Below are 26,021 nucleotides of genomic sequence, written 5' to 3' on the forward strand. Positions count from 1 at the left end.
ATGGCTGAGCTAAAGTCATCAACACAGGTGGCCAATTCCAGTGCTCAGAGCTTTTCGCCCTTATCTTCCCCACAGTTGGGAATGCGTCTTAAAGCAGAGTTCAATCCCGGACAAAATGACAGCGTTTTTGAAAAATCACCATGTATTTCCTTTGATGACGAACACAGGGAAGAAACTAAGCCACAAACAATATTACAGGTTCGTGAAAGACAGAAATGGAGAAAAATGGCGCTAGCAGTGACTATGACGAGATTATTGGTGTCTGTGATTTTTGCGGGGGCATCTTTCTTCCTCTCAGCCACTATGAACAGTTCATCTGTCCTCGCCACAGCTCTAGACACAACGCTCACCGTACTCACATGTTTTGTCTTAGCGTGGAGATTTCATGAAGAAACGAACGCCAAAATCGCTCCTAAGAAAGAAAAGCATGGATCCATTGCCTTTGGAATAGCATTCATCGTGGACGCGCTGATAGTTATAGCAGTTTCAGTGAAGCACCTGACTGATAAAACCAAACCAGATGGAGCCAGCATAATGTGGCCATGTCTACTGGCGTTTTGTTTTGTCTATTGCTTACTGGCCGGGGCGGAATTCTGGATATCTTCGAAGCTTAAGAGCTCTATCCTTATAGCCCTGAGTATAGATGATGGGCTTACAGGAGGGTTTATGTTCGCTCTTTCTGTGAATGAATTCATTGAATGTAAACTTCCAAACTTGTGGTATTTGGATCATTCCGCGGCGATTGCTGTTTCACTCATGCTGTTATATTGCGGTATCAAAATTCTTGTGGAAATATTTGTCTACAAGAAACTTCCTTTCCAAATTTTCAATTCATGATTTCAAGAGGACACGCACGACCAGTTTGTACACGGTCAGGCGAATCGCTCGCAAGTGCAGCTCATTATCACAAGATGACTTGGAATTGACCCTGTCTTTCACGTTCTATGAATCGAGTCTTAATTAAAAGAAGACGATTGTAATCACATTGGCCTTTGAGTCAAAGGACTCTCAACCCTGAGATATCATTAAATGAAACAGACTGTCCCCTCATAATCGAGCCTCGGAACTTTGGGAGATTAATCAAGCTGTTCCATGCTTCGCTAGTTATAGCTCATTGAACCTAGATTACTAAGAAATATTCCCTTTAAATACCGGGACTTTTAGGGTGAATCTCACTTCGCCAGCAGTCTCGTGGGTTTTCGTTCCATCGACGCACTTCTTAAGTGTGCTGTTTGAGCTCATTGCCTTTCGAAATTTCTCAGTATTTACAGCGACATGAAGATGACAAATGCAACCTCGTTTTAAAATCATGGCACGGGCCTTGATCTTCGCTGAGAGCTACACACTGAAACAGCGAAGAAAGAGTGAAGCAAAATCACTTCAGTAACTTAAGCCTAAAGGCACGCATCATAAAATAACTGTGACGAAACAAAAAAACATAACTAAGAGCGCTTTGCGACTCAGATTAACTTAGGCTGGTGTTTTAAGATGTTTTAAATTAGTAAGGACTGGAAAACTTCATTCGAATTATCCAGGAATCCGTTAGATTTGAAATCGCTCGATGTATTAGAATTCAATAATATTTCAAATTCAAAATATTGGCGCGAAACGTCGTGAAATAAATCATAGAATTAATTAATGATTGTTCTACGGAGTCGCATCGATCGAAGATGAGATGGTATACAACTAGCGAGGTGCACGGCGTCGAGTGTATTCTCATAGTCGGCAAGGATAAAGAGAATAACATATTTTAATAAGATTGCACACAAAAGATAACTCTGCTAACAAGCTTTTATTTGGTTTTGTCAACCACCGGAAAACAAGAGCAAGGCTCGCTCACAGAAATTTTGCTCATTTCGCTGACGAATTCATTGACCATATATGTCGGAGCTAGGTTATGAACTCGGAGCAAGGTTATTAGCTGACACCACAGCTCCCCTCAGCCAGTCAGAGGGCCAGAAATTCAATTACTGTGCTCCAATTTATACCCAAAGGGTTTACTCCCTTATTCGCTCTGACGAAAGGCTAACGCTTAAAACGTCAGCTTAGAAACTCGCTTTATGGTGCCTACTTTACATTGTCAACCCAGTTGATAAGACCAAATTTTCTTGTTTATTTACCTCGGGCCTTTTGCAATGTCGATTGTTTTACGTTCCACTTGGAAAATATATGGGCACCAGGCTAAGCTATGTTTTGAGCGATACGGTCCGCTGGAGAATTCAAGCAAATGCAAATGTAAAATCAGCGGCAGCATTTTTGCGATTTTGTCTTGCTATGGGTATTAAGGACTCTGTTTTCTTCTTCTGTAGCCGAAGAACATTGTATGGTACCAGGAGTCCATTACTCATTAAGTAATGGGCTCCTGATGGTACTGAGTAATCAGTTAAAGTGCCCATGACACGAATTTTTTTTCGCAGTTTCTGGTTGATAGCTGTATTAAAAATTAGAAATAATCGACTTTAGCGCCTAGCGAGTTCTCCTGGACCACTTTTTTGTGCATTGAAAGTACGATTTGTCGGCCAAAAAGTGTCCTCATTAAGTGCGTGGCCAAAACTATATCATGTTACATAGCTGTGACGTAGAAAACTGTGAAGACACGTCGGCAACTATGGTGGAGAAGGCGGAGAAATCTAAAAGAAAGGACGAACGTATTGCATGGCCAGAGCGCCAAATGATGTTAGCTACAAGAATAATACACATATACCGGCTATTTCTATACACTACTTTCTAAAGGATGTAGCTGTATGACCAAAATGGACGCATCTCGATCGTCGACATCGAGGAGATTTTACTCTTCAATGTTGTCGGCCTCATGCTCCGTACCAGCTTCGAAGACGCCTGTCATGAACACATACGACTAGCCAAATCAGGGGACTGATTAAGGGGCCTTTTCCCACACCGCACACGATTGTTTAACATTCTTTTCCGCTGACATTTCGCAGGCGAAGAATGGTGAGTTTCTTAACTTATTGTTGTTAATTTCACGCGCTTGAGATGTACCCATACTCCTTGTCTTTTTACATGGCTACATTTGCGCTTTACTTATTGAATGAAAATCCTATCAATTGTAGTTTCCATCTTATTTTAACAACAGAAATGCATCATTTGTAATGCAGTTCAAGCCCTTTCCTGAGATTTCCTAACCGATATCCTGTTGCGTGAACAGTGCGAAACCTCTGGCGGATACTGGCATAAAGACAAGCTCGAAAGGGCCGTGAATTCTCCCAACCTAGGTTTCCCAAAATCCACCCCACGAGCCATCATTTCTTCCCTGTCCTCGAGAAACTAAAAGAAGCAAAAGTAGTAATATCATTGTGATAGCAGCACTGCATCGAGATAAATAAAGAGACAAATTTTATTGAATTAATTAGATGATAGCGAATCCCACTGCCGTGTGAAAATCGATGCATACGAAATAATTACTTACAATACTGATGTGAGTTGTTTCCTTTGAGCGGAATGGGTCTTATGGCAATACTACACTTCAACTAAAGACGTTTTTCTCTAATAAAAACCCTATTTGAGATTAGCTTGAATCAGATGACTATAAACTCAATCGTTTTCCGTTCGGTTTGGCCGGCTCGACGTCTTTGTCTGTCTTTGCAATCTCTAGCGAAAGGAGCAACTTGTAGTGAAACTGCCCGATAACTTCTTGGTGAAAAACCATCGTGCCTCCTGATACAGCTAATTCTTTCGTAAAAAGTTAGCTCTTGGTTTACTAAGGGAATTTCTCTACAGCAACGAAACTCTAGAGCACTGACCGAGGAGAATCTTCGCCACACGTAATGCGAAGGAATAAAATGCCTTCAGATGCTACTGATTTTTAACATAAATTTCGCCATAGAAATCAAAGCACAAACGCAACAAAATAAATATTCAGTGACGGGAAATTTTTGCTCTTATCTTGACCTGAACACTGCAGGCGAGAACTGAATCGTCTTTATCAGTCTTCGTCGAAATTTTCGTTTGATGCACGCGGTTCTCCTTCGTAGGGCTGAACTGTTACTTGAGTACAATGTAGCATAACTCTCGTTAGAGCTTGCTGAAAAAGTAGGTATACATCGCTATCGGACATCATTTCAAGAGTATTTCAACGCTGACTGATACAAAATTACAAGAGATGTGAGAGATTTGCAAGTGTCAGCTGAGAATTTCACAGTTTTCTACGTCATCACCCGCTAATTCGTTACCAGTCCACGGGACACTTTTAACCCTTTGACTCCCAGATCAAATTTGTAATTTTCCTTATTGTCAAATATACAATTTTTATAATATTAGTTCATAAAATTTAGTATTGCACAAACTAATTATCCCCAAATTGATATTTTTCTTTATTCTCGTCATTTATCTGGTTGATATTGTATTGATGTTGTAAGGAGAAATGATCTCTTGGTCACTCATAGAAGTTAAAGGGTTAAGACTAAATAAGAGCACTTTGGGGCCCAAAAAGACCGAGTTTTAAGAATTTTAAATATTTCTTCTATCGGAATTGGTTTGTACATATGATAAGCTAAATATTTACGCAAAAAAAATTCACCTCTTAAAAACCCTTAAATAATGAGATTACTTTTGCTTGCGCTCGATTGTTTTAACAACGATGCATACACAACGGTGTTCTTTGTATTCACATATCTAATTCACTCTTTGACCCCCACAAGTGATTAACTTGAAATTTCTCTCAGCCAACAGGTAACAAGAACACTCATACTTATCAGATAAAGGTTGTTATCTTGATCTAACACAATATTCTTACAATTAATTTACAAGGAAATGCAAAGCAGCTCCAAGAGAGAATTTACGATCAGATCTTGGGAGTTAGAAGGGTTAAGAAAACCCAGAATAATCCTCAGATAAGTCTTTAACACATAGTACATTTCCTCACGTAGAACTTGCATCTGCTGATATATCATGCAATCGGCAAGGAGCAAACCAGACACAGGGAAACGACAAAATTTTCCGCTTTCCTCACAGAATGCTGTGCGAGGTTGGCAGTCACCAACACATTCACCAAAATTGGCAGCATCTTCAGGAATGAATTCAATCCCTCGGGAAGCGAAGGAGTTTTAGATCATTCACCTTGCATTTCTCCTGAAGACGTGGACACTGATAAACAGGAAAGAGTTTCCAAAAGTGACATTTCGAACGTTAGCCCTTCGTCAGAGCGAAAAGAAAAAATAGCCGATAGAATATTGGCGATTAGAACTTTAATCAATATTAGTTCATTGGTTGATCAAAAAGATGAAATAAATTTATTCTGAAGAGCGAGTCGATGATTTTCCTAGCCCGCTGTTATTTCTACTGGAGTTATTTTTCAATAGTCCGTCCCGTGCGATGTACCGGGCGCTATTCCTCAATTAAGCAAATAGCCTCTTATCTAACTGAACTTAATTAGGAAGCCCCTCCCTTTAAAAATGGATTAAGGTAACGCCTTTCTCTTTACGGCCTTAAGGGATTCCTTCAATTTGTCAGAGAGATTTGCACGGAATGAAAATGACGACACTGAGTGCTGTTAGCATTTTAAAACTACGTTTTCGTTTACTACAAAGAAAGTACATTATTTCGACTCTGTGAAAGTCAACAGTCATTTCAAGATACGGAGCGTTTTTTAAAACGAAAATTCGGACAAGTAGCAAGTCTTCACAATAAGACATTAACTGCCTTCTTCTATTGATTACAATTCCATCACCATGGCAATAAAGTCCCAGTTTCACAAAAGAAGAGCAAGTTCTGCATTGTAAAGGTTTCGTGACTTACAGTACACACCTTCAAAACGAGTTTCAAAAGGTATTAATCATATCTCTGGGTTCAAAGATAGAAGATTTCATTTCAAACAAATTTTTGAGTTAAGCAACCTGTTCAGTGAAATACGGCCCGCATAACTGACTAACTATGGTACACGCACTGTCTGACAGTCATAATAAAATGCCACACATGTCTTTGACATGTTCTTGTATTTCTTCTCGAGTAAAAGTTGTCAGACGGCTCTGGATTTTGCAGGTGGGCAAAAAATTGTTATATGGTAGCGTAGGCAAGCTGTAAACAAAAGTCAGCCCAAACGTTTCTCTACCTGCAAAAGTGATTCAAGCACAAGGACAAGTATAATGGTATGATATCTTTTTTATTCATTCAATGGGACGAACGACAAGCATCACTTCTACTTACTTCTTATTGCTGATTAGTTGATGGTCTGTGGAGAGAAACATGTACAAATTACAGCTTTAATAAAGACTGAACACGAAATTCTCTGATCACATCATTAACCCGTATCAGCTGAGGTAAATTTGGGTAATTCAGCTGCCTCACAAAGAACACTCAGCAATGATGCACTAATTCAAGCCTAAAATTAATTTCAAAAGTTTTCATTTTTCCAGAAATCAAGACTCTTACGAACCCTGAAACATGTATATGTACGCAGTAGAGTTGTAACGTTTAGTTTATGGATCTTACAAACATATTTTTAAAGATACATGCCCATAAAAGGACTTTCAAAACATTAACTTACTTGGGCCATTCCTCGCCTAAGATAAGATGATAATAACCAAATTCTTGAACACTTTGAATAGTTCGGGCGGCATCCTCACGATGGACAAAGTTGATGAATGCAAAACCCTGCAAACAGAACAGAAGGCGAACAATGGATTAATACACTTTTTTTGAAAGCTTCCATCCCAAATCCTTTTACTCCTAAGATTGATAAGCATCTAATTTCTCCTTAAAATATCACCCCTGAATCAAACATTATGGGCATGCGAATAAAGGAAATGATCACCAACTAAAGAAGCTCTTGATTTTTAAACAAATTCTCCTTGTCAGCAACTTAGGAAATGTAAAAAGAACAGTATGGAGAATATACCTACTGATGTTAGGATGTAAAAGGTTAAAAGCCTCTAGTTGGGACAAGCAAGCAAGAAGGGCATCGCAATATCTCCTTCTGAATGGGATTCTAAAAAATCATTTCCACAAAGTTCCGTTACAGTTCACCTGTACCTGCATTTACTCCTGAGTGGAGAGAGGCACGTGGAATAAAAATATCTTGTTCATAACCACAACTCAATGTGTTCAGTACTGTAAAGATCGCTTTCATATTCACCTCTATACCTGTGGTTCACATATATGATTTTGATATATTCACAGTCATTTATACAACACAATGACTTGCCCAAGGTTTGAACCAGAAAACTCTTGACGTAGTCTTAAGTGCACTAACCGTGAGGCAACTCTTCCTAACCCCAGCAAATACTCAACTTGTGAATAAAAATCGTACGCGCTCACCAACCGTAAAATAACCTATAAATATATAACTTTATCTCTTATCTTTCGCACTGGAAAATCAGGTCAAATCAACATTCACCCAAAAGACTTGCAGAAACACTCTTCTAATTCAAGACGCACTCTTCTATCACTGTATCACAGTATACATTCTGCCATTGTAACTCAGTCAATAAGATCCCAAAAATTCTCTAGCTTCACAAATTGTGGCGAGCTAAGTCAAAGACTCGGAGCCTAAGTGACGCATCGAGACTGCGGCAATCTAGCAGGAGTCTTCAGAGAACTTTAAATGATATGTAAATAAGCTTCTATGATAACATAACAACTACTTACTTTAACTCTACAGGGGAACATGCACAACAGAATAGTTTACTTCTAGAGTCGTCCTTTTCAAAAAGGTCATTGAAGCGTGGTTCTAACTCCAGTGCCTCATTTCACATTGAGCGTCCTCAAGGTTGTTACTAACAGCAATTTTTCAGTCCTCGGCGGTTTAAATGAACCGCATTCAATAGTTTATGTCAAATACCTGCACTTTTCTGAATAATTTTTTCAAAAGTTAGCAGCGGTCACTGACTTATAACCTGGCAAGTTCCTTTGTTATATATGTTTTTTCTAGACTCTTTTTTGACCTAACATGTAACAAAACCACAATAGCATTCCAATCATTATGAACTTACTGATCAATTCTTCTATCTGATTTATTCAGTCACCCTATATGAACACAAAAACAAAAGATTGTCTCAAATTTAGCAAATGCGTCGTTGATGTTATCTTTCATTACTGCTGGTTATCCAAACAAGTCACCCCTGCTTAGGGTGTGTAGATATTAATGAACAACTCTTCTCAAGAGATCCTCACATGATCATGGCTCAGCTAAAGTCGTCAACGCAGGTGGCCAATTCCAGTGCTCAGAGCCTTTCGCCCTTATCTTCCCCACAGTTGGGAATGCGCCTTAAAGCAGAGTTCAATCCCGGACAAAATGACAGCGTTTGTGAAAAATCACCCTGCGTTTCCTTTGTCGACGAACACAGGGAAGAAACTAAGCCACAAACAATATTACAGGTTCGTGAAAGGCATAAATGGAGAAAAATGGCGCTAGCAGTGACTATGACGAGATTATTGGTGTCTGTGATTTTTGCGGGGGCATCTTTCTTCCTCTCAGCCACTATGAACAGTTCATCTGTCCTCGCCACTGCTCTAGACACAACGCTCACCGTACTCACATGTTTCGTCTTAGTCTGGAGATTTCATGAAGAAACGAACGCCAAAATCGTTCCTCAGAAAGAAAAGCATGGATCCATTGCCTTTGGAATAGCATTCATCGTGGACGCGCTGATAGTTATAGCAGTTTCAGTGAAGCACCTGACTGATAAAACCAAACCAGATGGAGCCAGCATTATGTGGCCATGTCTACTGGCGTTTTGTTTTGTTTATTGCTTACTGGCCTGGACGGAATTCTGGATATCTTCGAAGCTTAAGAGCGCTATTCTTATAGCCCTGAGTATAGATGATGGACTTACAGGAGGGTTAATGTTTGCCCTTTCTGTGAATGAATTAATTGAATGTAAACTTCCAAACTTGTGGTATTTAGATCATTCCGCGGCGATTGCTGTTTCACTCATGCTGTTTTATTGCGGCATGAAAATTCTGGTGGAGATATTTGTTCACAAGAAACTTCCTTTCCAAATTTTCAAATCATGATTTCAGGACGAATTTTCTAAAAAGGACACGCACGACCAGTTTGTACACGGTCAGGCGAATCGCACGCAAGTGTAGCTCACAAAATGACTTGGAATTAACCCTGTCTTTCACGTTCTTTGAACCGAGTCTTCATTAAGAGAAGGACAGTTGTAACCATATTGGCCTTTGAGTCAAATGACTCAGCCCTGAGATACCATTAAATGAAACAGACTGAAACGTTGATAATCGAGCCTCGGAACTTGGGGGGGATTAATTTAGCTGTTCCATGTTTCGCCAGTTATGGCTCATTGAACTAAGATTACTGATTCCCTTTAATACCGAGACTTTTATAGGGTGAATTTCACTTTGCTAGCAGTCTCGTGGATTTTTGTTCAATCGGCGCAGTTCTCAAGCGTACTGTTTGAGCTCATTGCCTTTCGAAAACTTCTCAGTATTTACAGCGACATGAAGATGACGAATACGACCTCATTTTAAAATCATGGCACGGTGACTGATTTAAGCTTACCTAACATTACTGAGAGCTGCATATTGAAACACAAAGGAAGAATGAGACTTAAACACTCCAATAACTTAAGCCTACAGGTGCGTATCATAAAATAACTGATTGAAGAAACATCATGGCACGGTCCTTGATTTTCGCTTACCTTACATTATTACCCAACCCATTTTTAATATAGATTTCGCCATAAAAAACAAAACACAAATGCAATAAAGTAAATATTGAGAAACGGGAATTTTTTGCTCTAATCTCGACCTGAACACCAAAGGCAAGAAACCGTCTTTGTCAGTTTTCATAGTGTTCTACGTCACGAAACGCTAATTCGTTCGTTACTAGTCCACGGGACACTTTTAAGACAAAATAAGAGCATTTAAGGGCCCGAAAAACCGAGTTTTAAGTTTTTTGAAATTTTTTCCTCTATCGGAATTGGTTTGTACTGTATGATAAGCTAAATACTTAGGCACAAAAAATTCCGTGTCAGGAGGACTTTCGCGAAGAGATGACTTCTGCTCTCGATTGTTTCAACAACAATGCACACACATTATTTTTGTATGCGCATATCTCATTAAGGAAACACTGAATAATCCACAAGTAAGTCTTTAACACAGTACATTTCCCCAGGTAGAACTTGCATCGGCTGATATATCGTGGAATTGGCAAGGAGCGAACCAGAAGATAGGGAAACGACAGATGTTTCCGCTTTCCTCACAGAATACTGTCCGAGGTTGGCAGTCACCAATACATTCACCTAAATTAGCAGCAAACTTCAGGGCTGAATTCAATCCCTCGGGAAGCGAAGGAGATCTAGATCATTCACCTTGTGTTTCTGCTGACGACATCGGCACTAATAAACAGGAATCGGTATTGGAAATTCACGAAAGATACAAATGGAGACGAGCTATCGTTGCTGTTTCAGTTGCGAGCCTGATCACTTCAATTTTTTTTTCGGCTGCTGCATTTTACGGCACGGCTACAACAGATAGTTCTTCTGCCCTTGCCACTGCGCTCGACACTCTCCTCGCAGTTTTCAGTACTGCTGTTGTTATTTGGCGCTTCCGGGACTATTCGAATGAGAAGGTCATGGGGCCAAGGAGGGAAAGATACGGATCAGTTGCCTTTGGTATCGCCTTTACTTTCAATGGTCTCGTAACAATTATAGTATCTAGTTTTAACTTGGAAGATGAAAAAAGACCCAGACATGCGAACTTATTGTGGTCTGCTCTTCTTGGTTTTAGCATTACCTACTGTCTTTTAGCTACTTTGGAGTTCTGGATCTCTAAGAGATACCAAAGTTCAGTTCTCGTTTCTTTGTGTATTGACGACGCAGTCACAAGTGGTCTTTTGCTGGGTATGGCAATAAGTACTTTACTTGTGGATCAATACACTTACGTGTGGTATTTAGATCATATAGTCGCCATTGTATTGGCAGTTGTTCTTCTTGCAAGTGGTGTTAAGATTCTTATCGATATTTTTGTGCGCAAAGAACTTCCTTTCCAGGTGTTGGGTTAAATTCTTACCCTTGTTCCTTGTCAGGAAAACTTCTCAGAACGGGACGTGGGTGCGCTTGAGTCTTGTCAATAAACCGTCAAAACTCTACACAATAGAGTCAGTAGAGAGGAATTGTGTGCTTTGCCACCTTCACGTCTCCGAATTTCCCCAGAAAACGTGCCCTAGCCGAAAATTAGCCTCTTAATTTGGCTTTATCAACCGAGTTAATGTAAATTGACCACCGTAAAGTTTCCAAAAAGTGAGATTTCGTGCGTTAGCCCTTCGTCAGAGCGAAAAGAAAAATAGCCAATGGAATATTGGCGAATGGAACATTATGAATATTAGCTCATTTGTTGATCAAAAAGAATATTAAATAAAAATAGATGAAAAATATTCACTCTGGAGTGCGAGTCAATGATTTTCCTAGCCCACTATTTTATTGGAGTTCTTTTTTAATAGTCCGTCCTGTGCAATGTACCAGGCGTATTATTCAATTGAGCAAAGTAGTCTATTATCTAACTGAACTTAATTAGAAAACACCTCTCTATAAGAATGGATTAACATAAAGCCTTTCTCCCTACGGCCTTAAGGGATTCCTTCAATTTGTCGGAGATTTGCATGAAAATGAATGAAATTGAAAACACCGAGTGCCGTTAGCATTTTAAAACTACGTTTTCGTTGGGCAAAGGAGGTACATTATTTCGACTCTGTAAAAGTTAGTAGTCATTTTAAAATACGTGACGTTTTTTAAAAAGAAAAGTCGGACAAGGGGCAAGCCTTCACAATAGGACCTTGTACTGCCTTCGATTGATTTCAATTCCATCGCTATGGTATCAAAGCCCCAGTTTTACAAGAGAAAAGCAGGTTCTGTGTTGTGAACTTACAGCACGCACCGTCAAAACGTGGTTCAAAAGATACTAATCATCACTCTGGGTTCAAAGATGGGAAGATTTCAATTCAAACAAACTTTTGAGTTTACCGGCCTGTTCAGTAAAAAACGGCCCGCATAACTGACCAACTATGGCGCAGGCACTAACTGACAAATATAATAAAATGCCAAACTTGCCTTTGACATGGTCTTGTATTTATTCTCTAGTAAAAAATTGTCACACGGCTCTGAATTTTGCAGATGGGCAAAAAAATTGTGGTATGATAGGGTAAGCAAGCTATAAACAAAAGTCAGGCCAAACGTTTCTCTAGCTCTAAAAGAGGTTCAAGCACTAGGTCAAGTATAATGGAATGATATATTTTTTATTCATTTATCTTCCTTTTTCTAAAGGGACGAATGACGCACATCACTTCTGGTTGCTTCTCATTGCTGATTAGTTGATGGTCTGTGGAGAGAAACATGTACAAATTTCTGCTTTAATTAAGACTGAACACTAAAAGTCTTCGATCACATCATAAAACCGTATCAGCTGAGGTAAATTTTGGTAATTCAGCTGCCTCACATAGAACACTCAGAAATGATGCACTAATTCAAGCCAAACATTAATTCCAAAAGTTTTCATTTTTCTAGAAATCAATACTCTTACGAACCCTGAAACATGTACATGTACGCAGTAGAGTTGTAATGTGAAGTGCATGGATCTTACAAATATATTCTTACAGATACATGCCCACAAAAAAGGACTTTCAAAACATCAACTTACTTGGCCCATTCCACGCTCAAGATCAGATGATCATAACCAAATCCTTGAACACTTTGAATAGCTCGGGCGGCATCCTCACGATGGACGAAGTTGATGAATGCAAAACCCTGCAGAACAGAAAGCGTAAAAAGGGTAAATATACTTTTTTCAAAGCTTCCACCCCTTATTCTTTGACCTCTGAGAGTGATTAGCATCTAATTTCTCCTTAAAATATCACCCCAGAATCAAACATTATGGGCATGAGAATAAAAGAAATGATCCCCAACTAAAGAAGCTCTTGATTTTTAAACAAATTCTCCTTGTCAGCACCTTAGGAAATGTAAAGAGAACAGTATGGAGAATATGCATACTGATGTTAGGGTGTAAAAGGTTAAAAGCCTCTAATTGGGACAGATTTCTCTAGCAAGAAGCAAGAAAGAGTATTGCAATATCTCCTTCTGAATGGGATCCTAGTCAATCACAAGTTACCCATCAGCATTTCAACAGATTTCTGTGACAGTTCACCTGCACTTACATATACTACTGGGCACAGAGAGACACAGCAGGAGTAAAATATCTGGCCCTTAAACACAACACAATGTGTTCATTACTACAAAGATTTCTTACATATTCATTTCTACATCTGCATTTCACATATATGATTTGCATATATTTACAGTTATTCATAGATCGCAATGACTTGCCCAAGGTTTGAACCTGAAATCTTTTGACTCAGTGTTAACCCCTAAACTCCCAAGATTTCATTAGTAATTCTCCTTACTGTCTGCCAAATGATTCTCATTATGTTAGTTTGGAGAATTTGGTTTAACAGATCAATTGGTAATCCCAGAATTGATATTTTCCTTTATTCTCATCAGTTGTCTGCATGATATTGCATAGATATAGTAAGGGGAAATTCTGTCTTGGTCACTCACGGGAGCTAAAGTGTTAAGTGCCCTAACCATTAAGCAACTCTTTCCCCCTCCCCCCCCCCCTTTCTGCAAAGATGAAAAGTGGATGTTTACAAGGACAAGAAACAGCTTATGCTACTATTAGACCATATATAAATGAGATAAATTCATTCTCTCCCACAAATTCAATCCCTTGGAAAATACACACACACAGTAGACAAATTATCTTTGGAGCCACTACCTTAGACTGGTTGGTATTCTTGTCTTTGGCCAAGAAAATCCTTGAGATTGGTCCAAATGGACGGAAGAGTTCCATGAGGTCAGATTCCCTAGTATCCTCTGACAAGTTTGTCACACGTATTGTGGCTGTTTCATCTGAATGGAAGGTACAATATATAGTTTTTAATACACAACTTTATCTCTTATCTTGCACACTAGAAAATCAGGTCAAATCAACATTCAACTAAAAAACTTGCAAGACACACTCTTCTATCACTGTAGCACAGTTCCAGTGAGAGTCAATAATAGCAGTGGATAATTTTTTAAATTTCTTTGTACGCTACATATTGTATATAGCTCCACTGCTGATTCAACTCTCACACTAACCTCTGAGGTGTCAAGGAGAAAAAAATTAATTTTGCTCTCAAAAATACCTAGTAGGGCAAGTATACCCTACCCTTCCCATGTTAAATGCCAGGTTTTTTCTATCTAACTTCAAAGAGTTCAACATTGTTTTAGGGGGAAGGGGCACTTTTAATTAGCAATGATACCTTTTGAATTCAAAAGAATTCATCCAGTATTTTTGCCCCTCACTGCAAACCCTTAAAAGGTTTATACCTCTCTGTGACCTTGGCATAGTCTCTCCACGCCTGTTTCCAGCCCCTTCTCTCAAACTTGGTGCTATGTACTTTCCAGTCTTAGATGCTTGTGGCTGCTCCCCAGCTCCTCCTACTGCTCCTCCTGTATTATTATAAACAATTAAGAAATTTCATCGACAAGTTCATGTACTTCACTTGCAAAAATATCAAAGTTTTAATTCTCAAGATCCTGTTAGAAAACTTTCCTAGAGGGGAGAATTTGGTGTTGGATCAGAATCAGAAGAACGCCCTCTGGGTTTTTCTTTTCAATAGCTTGATAATAATAATGAAGGTTCAATAAATTAAGTGTCATCCCACAGAGTGAAATAACACCATGTTTTAAATAAAAAACATCAAAAACTTATTTTTCCAAATTACAAATGGTGTCTTGAGTTTAAAGATTCTACGATGACTGAGGATAAAATTCCTTAAAAATTGATTTTGTAAAAATTTTTTATATGTGCTTATCATTGGGAAAAATGTAACTTTCACTAGTATTCACAACTTTGCTTGAAAACCATCACAGGGGGAAAAGTTATTTTAAGCCCTCTCTTTGCATGTTAACATATTGGACACAGAAGAAAATAATACTACAGGACTGATGAATCATTTTTCGGTATCGGAGGGTTAAACCAAAGCTTAGAAGGTTGACATAGCTCCAAAATTTATACCTCATTACAAATGTAGGTTGATGGTTAGTTTGTCTTTCCCTCTGTTCAGGATAAATATTTTAAATTATCACAAAAAGAAAAATACAGATGAACCTTCCAAGAGATCATTTTATCAAGAATTCCATTTGACCTTTTACACCTTTAGAGTGATAACCAATTAATTTCTTCTCACTGTATCCCCCCCTGAATCAAACATTAGGATCATGAGAACAAATAAGATAATTGCAAATTAAAGAAGTTCTTGACTGGTAGACAAATTCTCCTTGCAAGTTCCGTGGGAGATGTATAGAGAGCAGTAAGGAGAACTTGCATATTGATGCTAGGGTATAAAGGGTTTACTCATATCTTGTACATTACATGTAAGCCCATAGTGGATCATCAAAGTATTAACCAATCAGGGAAAGTATCATGCAAGCACTGTACATGAACAGCACACTTGCAGGATGTGACTGAAGAAGTAAAATGATAGTTTATAGTTTCCTAAGGCACAAAACATGTCATGAGTCAACAACAATAGTGATGCTTAATCTTTGCTACCAGTAACTAGCAATCAATAGACAAGTGGCTGGTTGAAGTCAATACATCAGTCAACTTAATACCAATACCAAGGCTTTGGCATAAATACTGTACCATGGCATCATGTTGTCACAAACACTTTTCCACACGAAAAAGTAACACCTTTCTATCTGGAATATGTGTACCATCCTGTTAGTTATACAAATCTAACTTGGCCTAAAATGATCAAAATAGCTTTCTAAAGGAAGTGGGGTTTATTCTAATTCATTACCAGCATCAACTGCAGATTTTGCTTCATCATCCTTGACTTGAGCTTGTATAACCTCAAGCTGATCCTTGTAAGGACACTTTGTTGTCCAGTGGTCCCCTTTACAGATACGGCACTGAACAATCTTCTGTGAACTTTGACCTAATTTTTTCAGTGGGTCATCATTATCTTGTTGAAGGTCCTATAGAAAAGAAAAAGACAGATTGATTGAAAACTTTTCAATTAACAAACACATATGGCTTAGTGTCTTTAAAGCATTTATAGAGAGAGAAACAGAGAGCTCTGAAGATTCTGTTATAAGCTTTCAATTCATTAAATATAATTTTGACTTCAAACCCTGTTAAGGGTTTGGTGAAAGTTAAAAAAAAGGATGTAAATCAAAAAAAAATTTTTCTTGATAGTGACTTTTGACATGATCCAACCAAACTACATCCTAAAGAGGATCAGAAGTGAGTTTGTCATCAACCAAGTGGTGTGGTAAAGAACAGATGGCAGTCTGTTCCCACAAACCACAGTCTGGCGCAAATTACAACATCATTTCCTCTACACTCTAATAATCCACCTTATAATTTTCCAGATGCACTGCTAATGAAGAGCATTAAAACTACCAAGTACAGCTTTTTGTACCAAATTCATTGAAAAAAAAATTTTAAGCCAGATCCCAAAAAATATAAATGTATCACACTTAACATCTAGCTAACCACAGTGTAAAGCTACCTTACTTAAGGACAAGTGATTTCAAATGTTTTCTATAAGAAAAAGGTGTCTACAGGCATGTTTCATGAGGCAGGTATGCAACTCCTTTTCATAAACTGTCATATACAGTTACTACAGCCATATACGAGAAACCTGCTGAGGTTAAGTCGTTTACCTCCTTATTTGTGGTAAGAATAAGGAACACATCATCAGTAACTGTTGTTGTAGAGGGATTAGGACCAGGACCATCATTCTTTGCATCTCCAAATTTTCTCCATAACTGAAATATAAAAAGAATCATTTTTAGAAAAGACTGGACCATGACAAACACATTATAAAAAAGCAAACAGCCTTTCAATGACATAGTACATATAAAAATCAAACTCTGCTACCTTTCTCTTTGCAATTGTCTTAGAAACTCTTTTCGTTTCAATTTTGAAAGTCCTCACAATCTAAGAGAGATAAATTAAGGGAGAAAAATTGTAAGCTCTGAAAAAAAATCAGCAATCTAAATTTACACTTCAAGGAAAAATCCACAATGACCAAGGTAAATTCCACAAGGGTTAAAAAAGGCACTATCAGAGTGGGAGATTGGTTTGTTTAAGGAAATTACTTGAAGAGAATTCCAGATAACCCCATACTATTCAGTTCTAAACAAAGCATTGATCTAAAAGGTAAACTATTGTTTTCTGATTCTTTTCAAATAACTGTACAAATAATGAAGTATGCAGTTATAAAGAAATCTTGCCAAGTACTCTACCAGACAGTCAAGAGTTTGATGCAGCTGCAATCAGTGTATTGTAAAAAATATATTTAACTCTGTTTGCCACATTTTAAGTGCTCTGTAAACAATACTGTTCTCTTTTCTGACACTAACCTTTAGAAGCTTTCCCTCTTCATTTCTTTTAAATTCTGTTACGATTTTTGTGTCTCCATTGATGACTTCTGTTGGAGGAGGTATGTGGTCTACAAAGCAATTGTCAGACATAAGTTGAGACAAGAACACAGTTACAGCTTTCAGTGAACTAAACATTGAGTCAGAGTAGAAAAATAAGTAAATTTTTTTGGTTGGCTTTATAAATAAAAATGTCAAAGGCATCCGATTCAGATATAAAGTAAATGTGTACCCCAAGGTCAAAATATGATAAAAATCATATTATCAAAAACGTAAAACCTTTAAAATAAAGCCAGCCTTGTGAGAAAAAACGCATAAAACTGGCCACACTGAACGAGCAGATCACATTTTAAAAGTGTTTTACCTGCTTCCCCTTCCTCTACCAAATCGGCCCAACTTGGCTTCTCACTGGAAAAACAAGAATAATCATTCATGCTTACTACATCAGGAATTTGTGCTGCCTAACATTTACCAAGAGCCATTGGACGTTTCTAGCGAGAAAAAAGTCAAGACATCCTATAAACCCAGAACTTAACAATTTCAAAGGAACAAGTTATATTTTCAGGCAGCCATCTTGAAACCTAAAAACTTTTGCATTGAGTCAAACGTTTAAATAAAGACTTAGTCTCTCAGAAAAAGAAAGCTAAAAGCACTTACTCGGCTTCTTTGTCGATGGCTGGCATCCGTTTGCTCAAGATTATCCAAAAACTTTCAAGTTTTGGTCAAAATTTCGATCTTTTTATTTCCACGTGAATCGTCGGCTCGTCAGCTAAACTTGCAACCGCAATGACTTCGGTTTGTTTGTCAGCGGTAAAGTGAATAGACCACAATTCCTTGAAACAGACAAATTTTCAAGATGGCGGACGAGGTGAGATGGTGACAATAAAATATTTTGGTAGAATTAAGTTGTACCTTGAGTTCGAATCTGATCGTTTTTTCTGTAACCTCTAGGCAGAAGGAAAGCACAAAAAGAAGATGAAAAAGAAAGGTGTGTCTGCCGCTGTCGCTGTTGTTGTTATTGTTTTTTTTTTTTATCAGGTGGCATTGTCAAGGAGTCTGAATATGCGGTTAACATAATAGCGTGTTTTACCATGGTAAATTTAACTTACGTGTAACCTTAAGCTTTCATGCTACACCACCATCCATACTTTCGAAAATCGATATTTAATCGTAAGCTCAGAAATTGTAGTCTATCTTCTTTGAACGCCATCGTTTTGATGAAACTTGGCGTTGTAGTAGAAGTTATACCGTCTATTGTTGTATTTCTTTGATAAAACTGTCTTCTTAAGTTTAAAATTAACTTTGTGGTAATTCTTAATTTCAGCAAAACACAAGCTTGAGAAGAGGAAGAGGGATTCATCCCTAGAACAAGAAAACACTGCAGAGTCAAAGATACATAAGACAGATGCCAATGGCACCACGTCTACAGGTCAGAAAAGAGCTCATGTCATACAGATTCACAAGATAGAGGAGGGAATTTCTTTGGCAAGGTGGATATATTGTTGTACTCTGGATCAAAAGGTCTGGGTTTGAGGGCTGCCAGGGTCATTTGTGTTGCTGTTGTGAATTTTTTTTTTTTGAGGGGGGGGGGGGGGGTGTGACAATGTAAATCCTACTTTGAATTCACAGTGCCTCTCTCCCCACTAAGCAGTATAAATACCTCTTACTAACCTAGTTTCCTCAATTGTTTGAGTAAGTTAAGGAACCTCATTTTTTTCCACTCAGATTTGTAGCCTAGGTGGGATGAACACCAGCCATAAATCAGAGTGGAAAAAATGAGCTTTTCTAATTTACTATACTGACTGAGGAAATAAGGTTAGTAGGGTGTTTATTATACCTCTGGGTTCAAATAAAGGGGAAACAGTACAACTCAAACAAAATTTTGAATTTGGCAGGCCATACAATGAAATGGGACCCACTAATCATAGCACACATACAGGTACACATACTAACTGAGAGGCAAGACCAATTGATACTAAAATACTACAAGAGAAACTAGGTAAATTGGATCAATATCAGTATCTGGGCAACTGCCCACCTACCCCTCCCCGAACTCAACAACAGTCAATTGATAACAAGTCAGGGTTAATGTTGGGTTAGGGGAGGGGTAGGTGGGCAGTTGCCCAGATACTGATATTGATCTGATAAATCACTGGGGTTGCTTGCAATGATCTAACAACTGTAATACACCTTTTTTTTAAAGCTTCCACCTCTAACCCTCAGACCCCTATGAGAGATTAGCATCTAATTTCTCCTTAAATATCACCCCTAAATCACATATTATGAGCATGAGAATAACAGAAATAATCACCAGTTAAAGGAGCTCTTGATTTTTAAACAAATTCTCCTTGTCAGCACCTTAGGAAAAGTAAAGAGAACAGTATGAAGAATATGCATACTGATGTTGGGGTGTAAAGGGTTAAAAGCTTTTAGTTGAGACATATTTCTCTCACAAGAAGCAAGACAGAGAACTGCAATATCTCCTTTGAACAACTGTAATATTCACCCAGGTGCTACAGAAAGTGGGATAACTGCAAAAGCAACAGGCTACCAGGCTTTTCACTCTTAACCCTTGAACCCCTAACAGTGACTACCATCTGCTTTCTCCTTTTAATATCACCCCGGAATTATATACGTTAAGATCATGAGAATAAATGAAATGACCACCAACTAAAGAAACTCTTGATTATTGAACTAATTATTCTCCTTGTTAGCACCTTTGGGAAATGTATAAAGAGCATTTTGGAGATCATGCATACTGATGTTAGGATGTAAAGGGTTAACCTACTCTGAGAGATTCTCAACTGAACACTTGGAAATCTCCTACTCTCACAAGATGTAAATCTGCTTGATTGGTACAGGGTGTGAAATTAATTTTTTTTCCTGATAGCTACTTGGCTCCTGAATAATTCAAAGTGGTAGCCAATTAAAAAAAAGTTGGTTGTCATTTTCAAAGACAGCATACAACATTCAAGCTCACCTAAATCCAAGATGGCATCTAGTTATCAATCAAGATGCATGTGCTGTGTTTTGGAAACAAACTTAGCAAGGAAGTTTGCCGCAGATTTACCTTTGCAAATCTTTTTAATTCACTATATTATCTCTTTGTAAGGTTATGATGAAACATTCTAGTCACCAATTTGGTGATTAATTTTCAGGATTTGGTCACCAAAGTGAAAAATTTAGTCCCCCTGTAGTGTCACACTCACTTTTGATCAGAAACTTGATAGCACTCATAGTGATACAGCTGGTTCTCTGTCTAAAGTTTTTTGAAAGCTTTTGTTGAATGTCCTTCAGGTCGTCACTTTACTATCAGTCTTGCCCTCCCAGGCTCTATTCTGGATAATGCACAATCACCAGAATTGAGGACATACTTAGCAGGCCAGGTATGGTTAAAGGATATATTGTGCATTTAGTAGAAGACTCCATTAATTTGATTGTAAGAGGTAAAATTTACAAATGTAAAGATACAATTGCAAGTGTCAAATGAATCTAGAAAAAAGTAATTCTTATTGTATGAGAAAGTCCAGATCTCTGCTTGAAATGAACAATATGACTGTTTAGATTGTTTTTTGCCAATGTAGTGTAAGTTTGCAATGACTTTGTGTGAAGAAAGACTACATGTAAAGGCTACATAAATTGCAACTGACCTTCATAAATGATCCAAATTTTGTTCACTCTAACAATGGAGTATAAGAAGGCTTACAACTATCCTGACTACTCCTTTACAAGCTTTTTAAAACATAATTTCTTGCCTCAGACACTAGATTTTTATGGTATACAAGCTGACACAAAATAAAACTGTTACCCATTCTTGATGAGGATTTTACTGTTCAGTTGTGTTTCCCTTGCTCTAAGTGTTATACAAATGTGGGCTGATATAACTATTGGTGTTTTGCCATAGATTGCTCGTGCTCTAGCAGTTTTCAGTATAGATGAAGTTGTCGTCTTTGATGAGTCAGGAAAAGCTAAGATTGAATCTAGCAGTGGATTAAACCACAAATCAGACCCAAAAATTTTGCTGGCAAGGATACTTCAATATCTGGAATGTCCCCAGTACCTCAGAAAAGACTTCTTTCCAAAACACAGTGACTTGCAATATGCAGGTAAATGGCACATGCAGTATTATAGGACTTCTTTAAGTCAATGCCATATCTTCAATTTATTTCAGACGCTGTGGTAAAAGAACTCTTTTTTGCACAATGTTTTTCTAAATACTTTTCTTTTGTTTCCTGTGTGATGCAAAATTTTATTATACATTTAGTTATTTTTAAAAATATTTCCAAGAGAGCTGGTGTACAGAATGGACTTTGATGCATCTACCTAGCATTTCTCTCTCTGTTTCACATGGGAATTGGAGACACTTTGGAAGGAGAATCTAACAGCGTATGGAAGTCGCTGAGGGTTTTTCCATCCCTTCTTCTACCTTGTTCATGGTTTTTATTTATGTTTTCTGTCTGCTGATTATTCCCTTTGAGTACGCTTACAATGTTACCTACTAGCACACTGTGTACTATTTTTTTAACATCATAGTATTAACTAGATTTCAATTTACTCTTTAGGATTGTTAAATCCTTTGGATACTCCACATCACATGAAAGTGGATGATGATATGCCATACAGGGAAGGAGTAGTTCTTGAACGACCAGCTAGGAAAGGTTATGGTTCATCTGTGAATGTTGGAATGAGAAAAGAAGTGAGAATCGATAGAACCATTAAACCAGGTTTGAGAGTCACTGTCAAGATGAATAACACTTCAGGTGAGTGAACGCACACAAATTTACCTGCTTCAAGTTTGTTTTTTTCCTTTAGTTTTTGTTTCATAGTAGTAGGTTGATGAAAATTCTACATGTACACAACTAACCCTGATGAATAGTGCCTTGATAAAATCATGGTCCTCTCAAACTTTTTATCTGCTCTTAAGGTCTGAAATGATCTGAAGTTCAGGGCTGGGTTGTTCAAAGCTGGGTTAAGATAACCCAGGGTTAGTGTGAAATCTGGTTTCAGATTTGAAAGCTTTAAAAAAAAATTCAGTCCAATTCTCTTCATCTTTAATTTGATTATTTGATGCTCTAAAAAAAACAAAGAAAATTAAAAAATGAGTAAGTACACTAAACAAGGGTGACATTTTGTCCGTGTTTATTTTTCTGCTAAAAATTTAACAGGCACAAAGTTTTATACTGGAACAGTGGTGTCTCCCAGTGCCCCTAGAACAGAGCAAGGCCTGTACTGGGGATATACTGTGAGACTGGCACCATCTTTTGGAGCAGTGTTTACACAGAGTCCTTACAAAGATGGTTATGATGTCACGATAGGAACTTCAGAGAGGGGCACCATGGTAGATGATCTAGTATTGCCAAATTTTAGGTATATTTAGTGTACAAATTTTATTTGTAAAACAGTTATTATCAATCAAACATGATTATATGTACAATAACTACTGGTGGTTTGGAGAAACTGCATTCCAGGACAGGAGAAAGAATAACACATCCACAAGAATAAAGTGAATGATCACTGGCTAAAAAGGTTCTTGATTGTTACTTAGATTCTCCTTCTCAGAAGCTTAGGAAATCTGTAGAGAACGGTATGAAGAGTATGCATACTGATGTTAGAGTGTGAAGGGTTAAAACTTTTGCCGAAAATGACTGCAAGAAAAATTACAACTATAATTTCCTATTTTTACATGGACCTAATGCATTCTTCTCCCAAATAGCTATTTCTACTTTTGTACATGAGCTCATTCTTTCGCAAATCGATTTATTACTTGCCTTTTTTTTTTAAGACATTTACTGGTAGTTTTTGGAGGATTGAAAGGTTTGGAGACGAGTTTAGAGTCAGACGAAACTGTACCGGCGAACGATCCATCTCTGGTGTTTGATCATTATGTGAACACTTGTCCTGGTCAGGGAAGTGGGACAATACGAACAGAGGAAGCTATACTTGTCACGATGTCTGCGTTGAGACCGATCATAGCAAAAGCAACTACGTGGACACAAACTATTGGGAATTCGTTGTAATGTGCAGTGGGACTTCAAATAAATTGCGATCATTTGTTCCTTTGTTATTTCCACCCAATGATGAAAATCCCTGCTGAAAGCAAGTGTCCTTTTGTGTGTTGTCTCTCACCGCATCTTTTCCTCTCGCTATATATGATGAAGGAAGGCATTCTCAAACAGATTTTCACGACCGTGTCATGTCACCAACATCATAAATGGGACACTGTAGGTTTCTAACTGAGAGTCGTTATGAGCTGATTTTTAAACCAAATGGCGCGATTCGAGACTTTGACAAGCTGAATTTCACTTTCAATTTCCGCAATTATGTTGGATAGCCCAGCATTGGTGACTGATAAACAGTTAACAAGTTACTCCTCAAAATCAGCTGCAATAAAGATATCCTTTTAGTTCCAAACCTCTTAAATAAAAAATTTCTAGCGTTTGCTGGAGGCTGTTGGAATATTGAATTCTAGATGAAAGAGAAATCACCTGCAAATAAACACAGAATAAAACAAAAAACAACGTACAATACAAGCAAGTGTATGTACTTTTTGATCGGGTCGCGGACGTGGATGAGGTCTTGGTAAACCCTTTGCGGTCAAGTACTACTTGACCGCAAAGGGTTTACCAAGACCTAGTAAAGACCGAAATTTTTTTTGGTATAGGAGTGCAGGACTGTGGAATACCCTTCCACCCAATATGAAATTACAATCTCGCTCTTAACATTTAAATCTAAATTAAATAACCTATATTTTTCTAAACTCGTCTCATACAGTCCTCCAAGTCAGTATTTTATAACTTAAATTGACTTGCTTTTTTGTAAACACATTCTAGTCTATATATTTTCTTTTTTATCGTATTATAGGGGTTAGGTCTCAATTAGGACAAAAGTTCTGTTCCTCTCTCCTGCTACTCCACTTAATTTTTCCCTTCTTGTAACTGTGTTATGTGGACTAGTGGTTTGTATTTGTTGAACTGTTGTGAATAAATTAAACAAAGAAAAAATAAAGATTCGTTTTACGACGTGATCTTGTCTTCGGGATAGGTTTCAAAGAATTATTCGTTCCGATTCCTTTCGTCTGGCCTATTAACAAATTGCGAAATAATTATAAGTTAAAGATATTGAGGTAATAGAATTGCTTCCTTATCATCTAGATCGCTTTTGATTAAGTAAGAGAAACTACACAGCTGCGTGTTGTGTTTAGAAAACGTTATAAAGGTTTTAGGACCTCAAAAAAAATACAGTCCAATCATTAATATTTTTCTTCAGACGAAATTCAAATTATTTAAACATGATTTCTGAGAATGCAAGGTGGTGGGAACTTCTATAATTGCTGACACGAAACTCAGATAGTGATCTGGAATGATGGGGGCGGGCCAACCACTTTTTATAACGTGAAACAAAGTTCATGTGATGTAAATCCACGTGTATGACTCGCGCATAACTAGGTCAACTAGGGAAAAAACGTGATTTTATGAAACGAGAACTGAATCTTATATTGCTCGTAAACTGCTGAAAAACTACTTATTACAGCGCAAAGTAAACCTTGGATGACGCAATACAGTCCTTTCAGTTTCACCGGTTGATCCATAACGATTCTGCGACATGGGATTTAAATTCTCCAAACACCGCTACGGTGGAACCTCGATTTAACGAATTAATTCGACAAATACAACCAAAATGTTCGTTATATCGAGGGATGGTTAATAGTTATTGTTATGTTTGTCTTTTGTTCGTGGTGGAACGTCGCCTATCCGCTATCCACTGTATAGAGGTTTCTGCTGTATGCAAATCAGGGAAAATGTTTTTATTTTTTTTTTGATAAGAGAGTGGAATTCGGCTCTTAGTAATAATAATAATAAGAAGAAGAAGAATAGGCACCTTAAGGTAGCATCCGCATACCGATAAGCCCCCTATTCTTATTCAGTTGTTCTTCTTGCCGACATAACATGTGTTAGAAAGTCAAGGATGGGTCATCAGATATTTTTAGTCTTCTCGAATAATCTTTTGTGTAGTACGTCGTGCCTTGTGGGCCCAATTGTGTTTTTGATATATCTATCCAGCACCTAAGAGGGAACTTCATTTGTAAACAAATCGGGCGACTCAGGGGTTGTACGCGACAAAATGGCTTCGTGTCTGTCTCAGTGGTGCAATAACGCTTGGAACAAAGCAAGGAATATTTGTCGTCAGCTTAAGGAGCTACAACAACAAGGCAAGTAATTCAATGCTGTAAATAGGAGTGGCTTGCTAGATTTAGAAAAAGAAACAATTTTTTTCTGTTTCATCGGCAGCTTTTTTGACAGCTGTTTCTCCGTCAATAGACCTTTACTTAGATTTGGAGGTTGCTTGAAAAATGTTTTGTAAGATATATCAGCGAGAGAAAATATTTCCACTAGCGTAAGCATTTCACTCTTTTCTTGAGTTGCAAACACGTAGGTACTGAAAAATCAATATATGGCAGTTTCCTTTAATCTTTAACGGTTCTTCTTACATGTAGAGTTTGGCGAGTTTGCGTTTGCATGTGTTTCGGGAAGACGAGAAAACGAAAAACGATAATCGGGAAACGGGAACGGGAACGGGAACGGGAACGGGAACGGGAACGGGAACGGGAACGGGAACGAG

The 26,021-nt window shown here is 37.9% G+C and overlaps 5 protein-coding genes and 1 non-coding gene across 6 annotated transcripts; 4 read left to right on the top strand and 2 right to left on the bottom strand.

Annotated features, from left to right (window-relative positions):
• On the top strand, positions 1 to 837 carry LOC131795778 (transmembrane protein 163a-like). The gene has a single exon (XM_059113399.2). It carries the CDS (start codon positions 1 to 3, stop codon positions 835 to 837), a length of 837 nt encoding a protein of 278 aa, XP_058969382.2.
• A 7,296-nt stretch (positions 838 to 8,133) lies between these two features.
• On the top strand, positions 8,134 to 8,970 carry LOC131795777 (transmembrane protein 163a). Its single transcript, XM_059113398.2, has one exon. It carries the CDS (start codon positions 8,134 to 8,136, stop codon positions 8,968 to 8,970), a length of 837 nt encoding a protein of 278 aa, XP_058969381.2.
• A 1,189-nt stretch (positions 8,971 to 10,159) lies between these two features.
• Positions 10,160 to 10,978, top strand: LOC131795776 (transmembrane protein 163a-like). The gene has a single exon (XM_059113396.1). It carries the CDS (start codon positions 10,160 to 10,162, stop codon positions 10,976 to 10,978), a length of 819 nt encoding a protein of 272 aa, XP_058969379.1.
• A 1,211-nt stretch (positions 10,979 to 12,189) lies between these two features.
• Positions 12,190 to 18,201, bottom strand: LOC131795769 (eukaryotic translation initiation factor 3 subunit G-like). The gene is made up of 10 exons (XM_059113380.2): positions 18,060 to 18,201; positions 17,767 to 17,810; positions 17,385 to 17,473; positions 16,900 to 16,959; positions 16,683 to 16,787; positions 15,815 to 15,992; positions 14,337 to 14,459; positions 13,741 to 13,874; positions 12,610 to 12,716; positions 12,190 to 12,291 (listed from the first exon to the last, which is right to left on the bottom strand). The coding sequence occupies exons 1-10, from the start codon at positions 18,083 to 18,085 to the stop codon at positions 12,270 to 12,272; spliced, it is 888 nt and encodes a 295-aa protein (XP_058969363.1). The 5' UTR covers positions 18,086 to 18,201; the 3' UTR covers positions 12,190 to 12,269.
• On the bottom strand, positions 16,252 to 16,353 carry LOC131795807 (small nucleolar RNA SNORD16). Its single transcript, XR_009341062.1, has one exon. It is a non-coding gene; the product is annotated as a small nucleolar RNA SNORD16 (small nucleolar RNA).
• A 49-nt stretch (positions 18,202 to 18,250) lies between the features above and the next one.
• Positions 18,251 to 24,396, top strand: LOC131777620 (putative methyltransferase C9orf114). Its single transcript, XM_066165587.1, has 8 exons — positions 18,251 to 18,270; positions 18,354 to 18,390; positions 18,727 to 18,831; positions 20,700 to 20,788; positions 21,307 to 21,508; positions 21,965 to 22,162; positions 22,568 to 22,769; positions 23,185 to 24,396. Exons 1-8 carry the CDS (start codon positions 18,259 to 18,261, stop codon positions 23,417 to 23,419), a joined length of 1,080 nt encoding a protein of 359 aa, XP_066021684.1. The 5' UTR covers positions 18,251 to 18,258; the 3' UTR covers positions 23,420 to 24,396.
• Positions 24,397 to 26,021: the final 1,625 nt, after the last annotated feature.

The sequence above is a fragment of the Pocillopora verrucosa genome, chromosome 4 (assembly GCF_036669915.1).
Source record: "Pocillopora verrucosa isolate sample1 chromosome 4, ASM3666991v2, whole genome shotgun sequence".
Lineage (NCBI taxonomy): Eukaryota > Metazoa > Cnidaria > Anthozoa > Scleractinia > Pocilloporidae > Pocillopora > Pocillopora verrucosa.

Bases quoted from the DNA above. Each gene is read 5' to 3' on its own strand.
- LOC131795776 (XM_059113396.1), top strand. From the start codon at position 10,160: ATGTTTCCGCTTTCCTCACAGAATACTGTCCGAGGTTGGCAGTCACCA.
- LOC131795769 (XM_059113380.2), bottom strand. From the start codon at position 18,085: ATGCCAGCCATCGACAAAGAAGCCGA. The intron at 15,993-16,682 runs GTAAACGACTTA...TCTTTTCTATAG, and splicing joins TTCTTACCACAAATAAGGAG to GACCTTCAACAAGATAATGA. The intron at 14,460-15,814 runs GTAATGAATTAG...ATAATAATACAG, and splicing joins AAAATCTGCAGTTGATGCTG to GAGGAGCAGTAGGAGGAGCT.
- LOC131795778 (XM_059113399.2), top strand. From the start codon at position 1: ATGGCTGAGCTAAAGTCATCAACACAGGTGGCCAATTCCAGTGCTCAG.
- LOC131795777 (XM_059113398.2), top strand. From the start codon at position 8,134: ATGGCTCAGCTAAAGTCGTCAACGCAGGTGGCCAATTCCAGTGCTCAG.
- LOC131777620 (XM_066165587.1), top strand. The intron at 22,163-22,567 runs GTGAGTGAACGC...AAAATTTAACAG, and splicing joins CAAGATGAATAACACTTCAG to GCACAAAGTTTTATACTGGA. The intron at 22,770-23,184 runs GTATATTTAGTG...TTTTTTTTTAAG, and splicing joins CTAGTATTGCCAAATTTTAG to ACATTTACTGGTAGTTTTTG.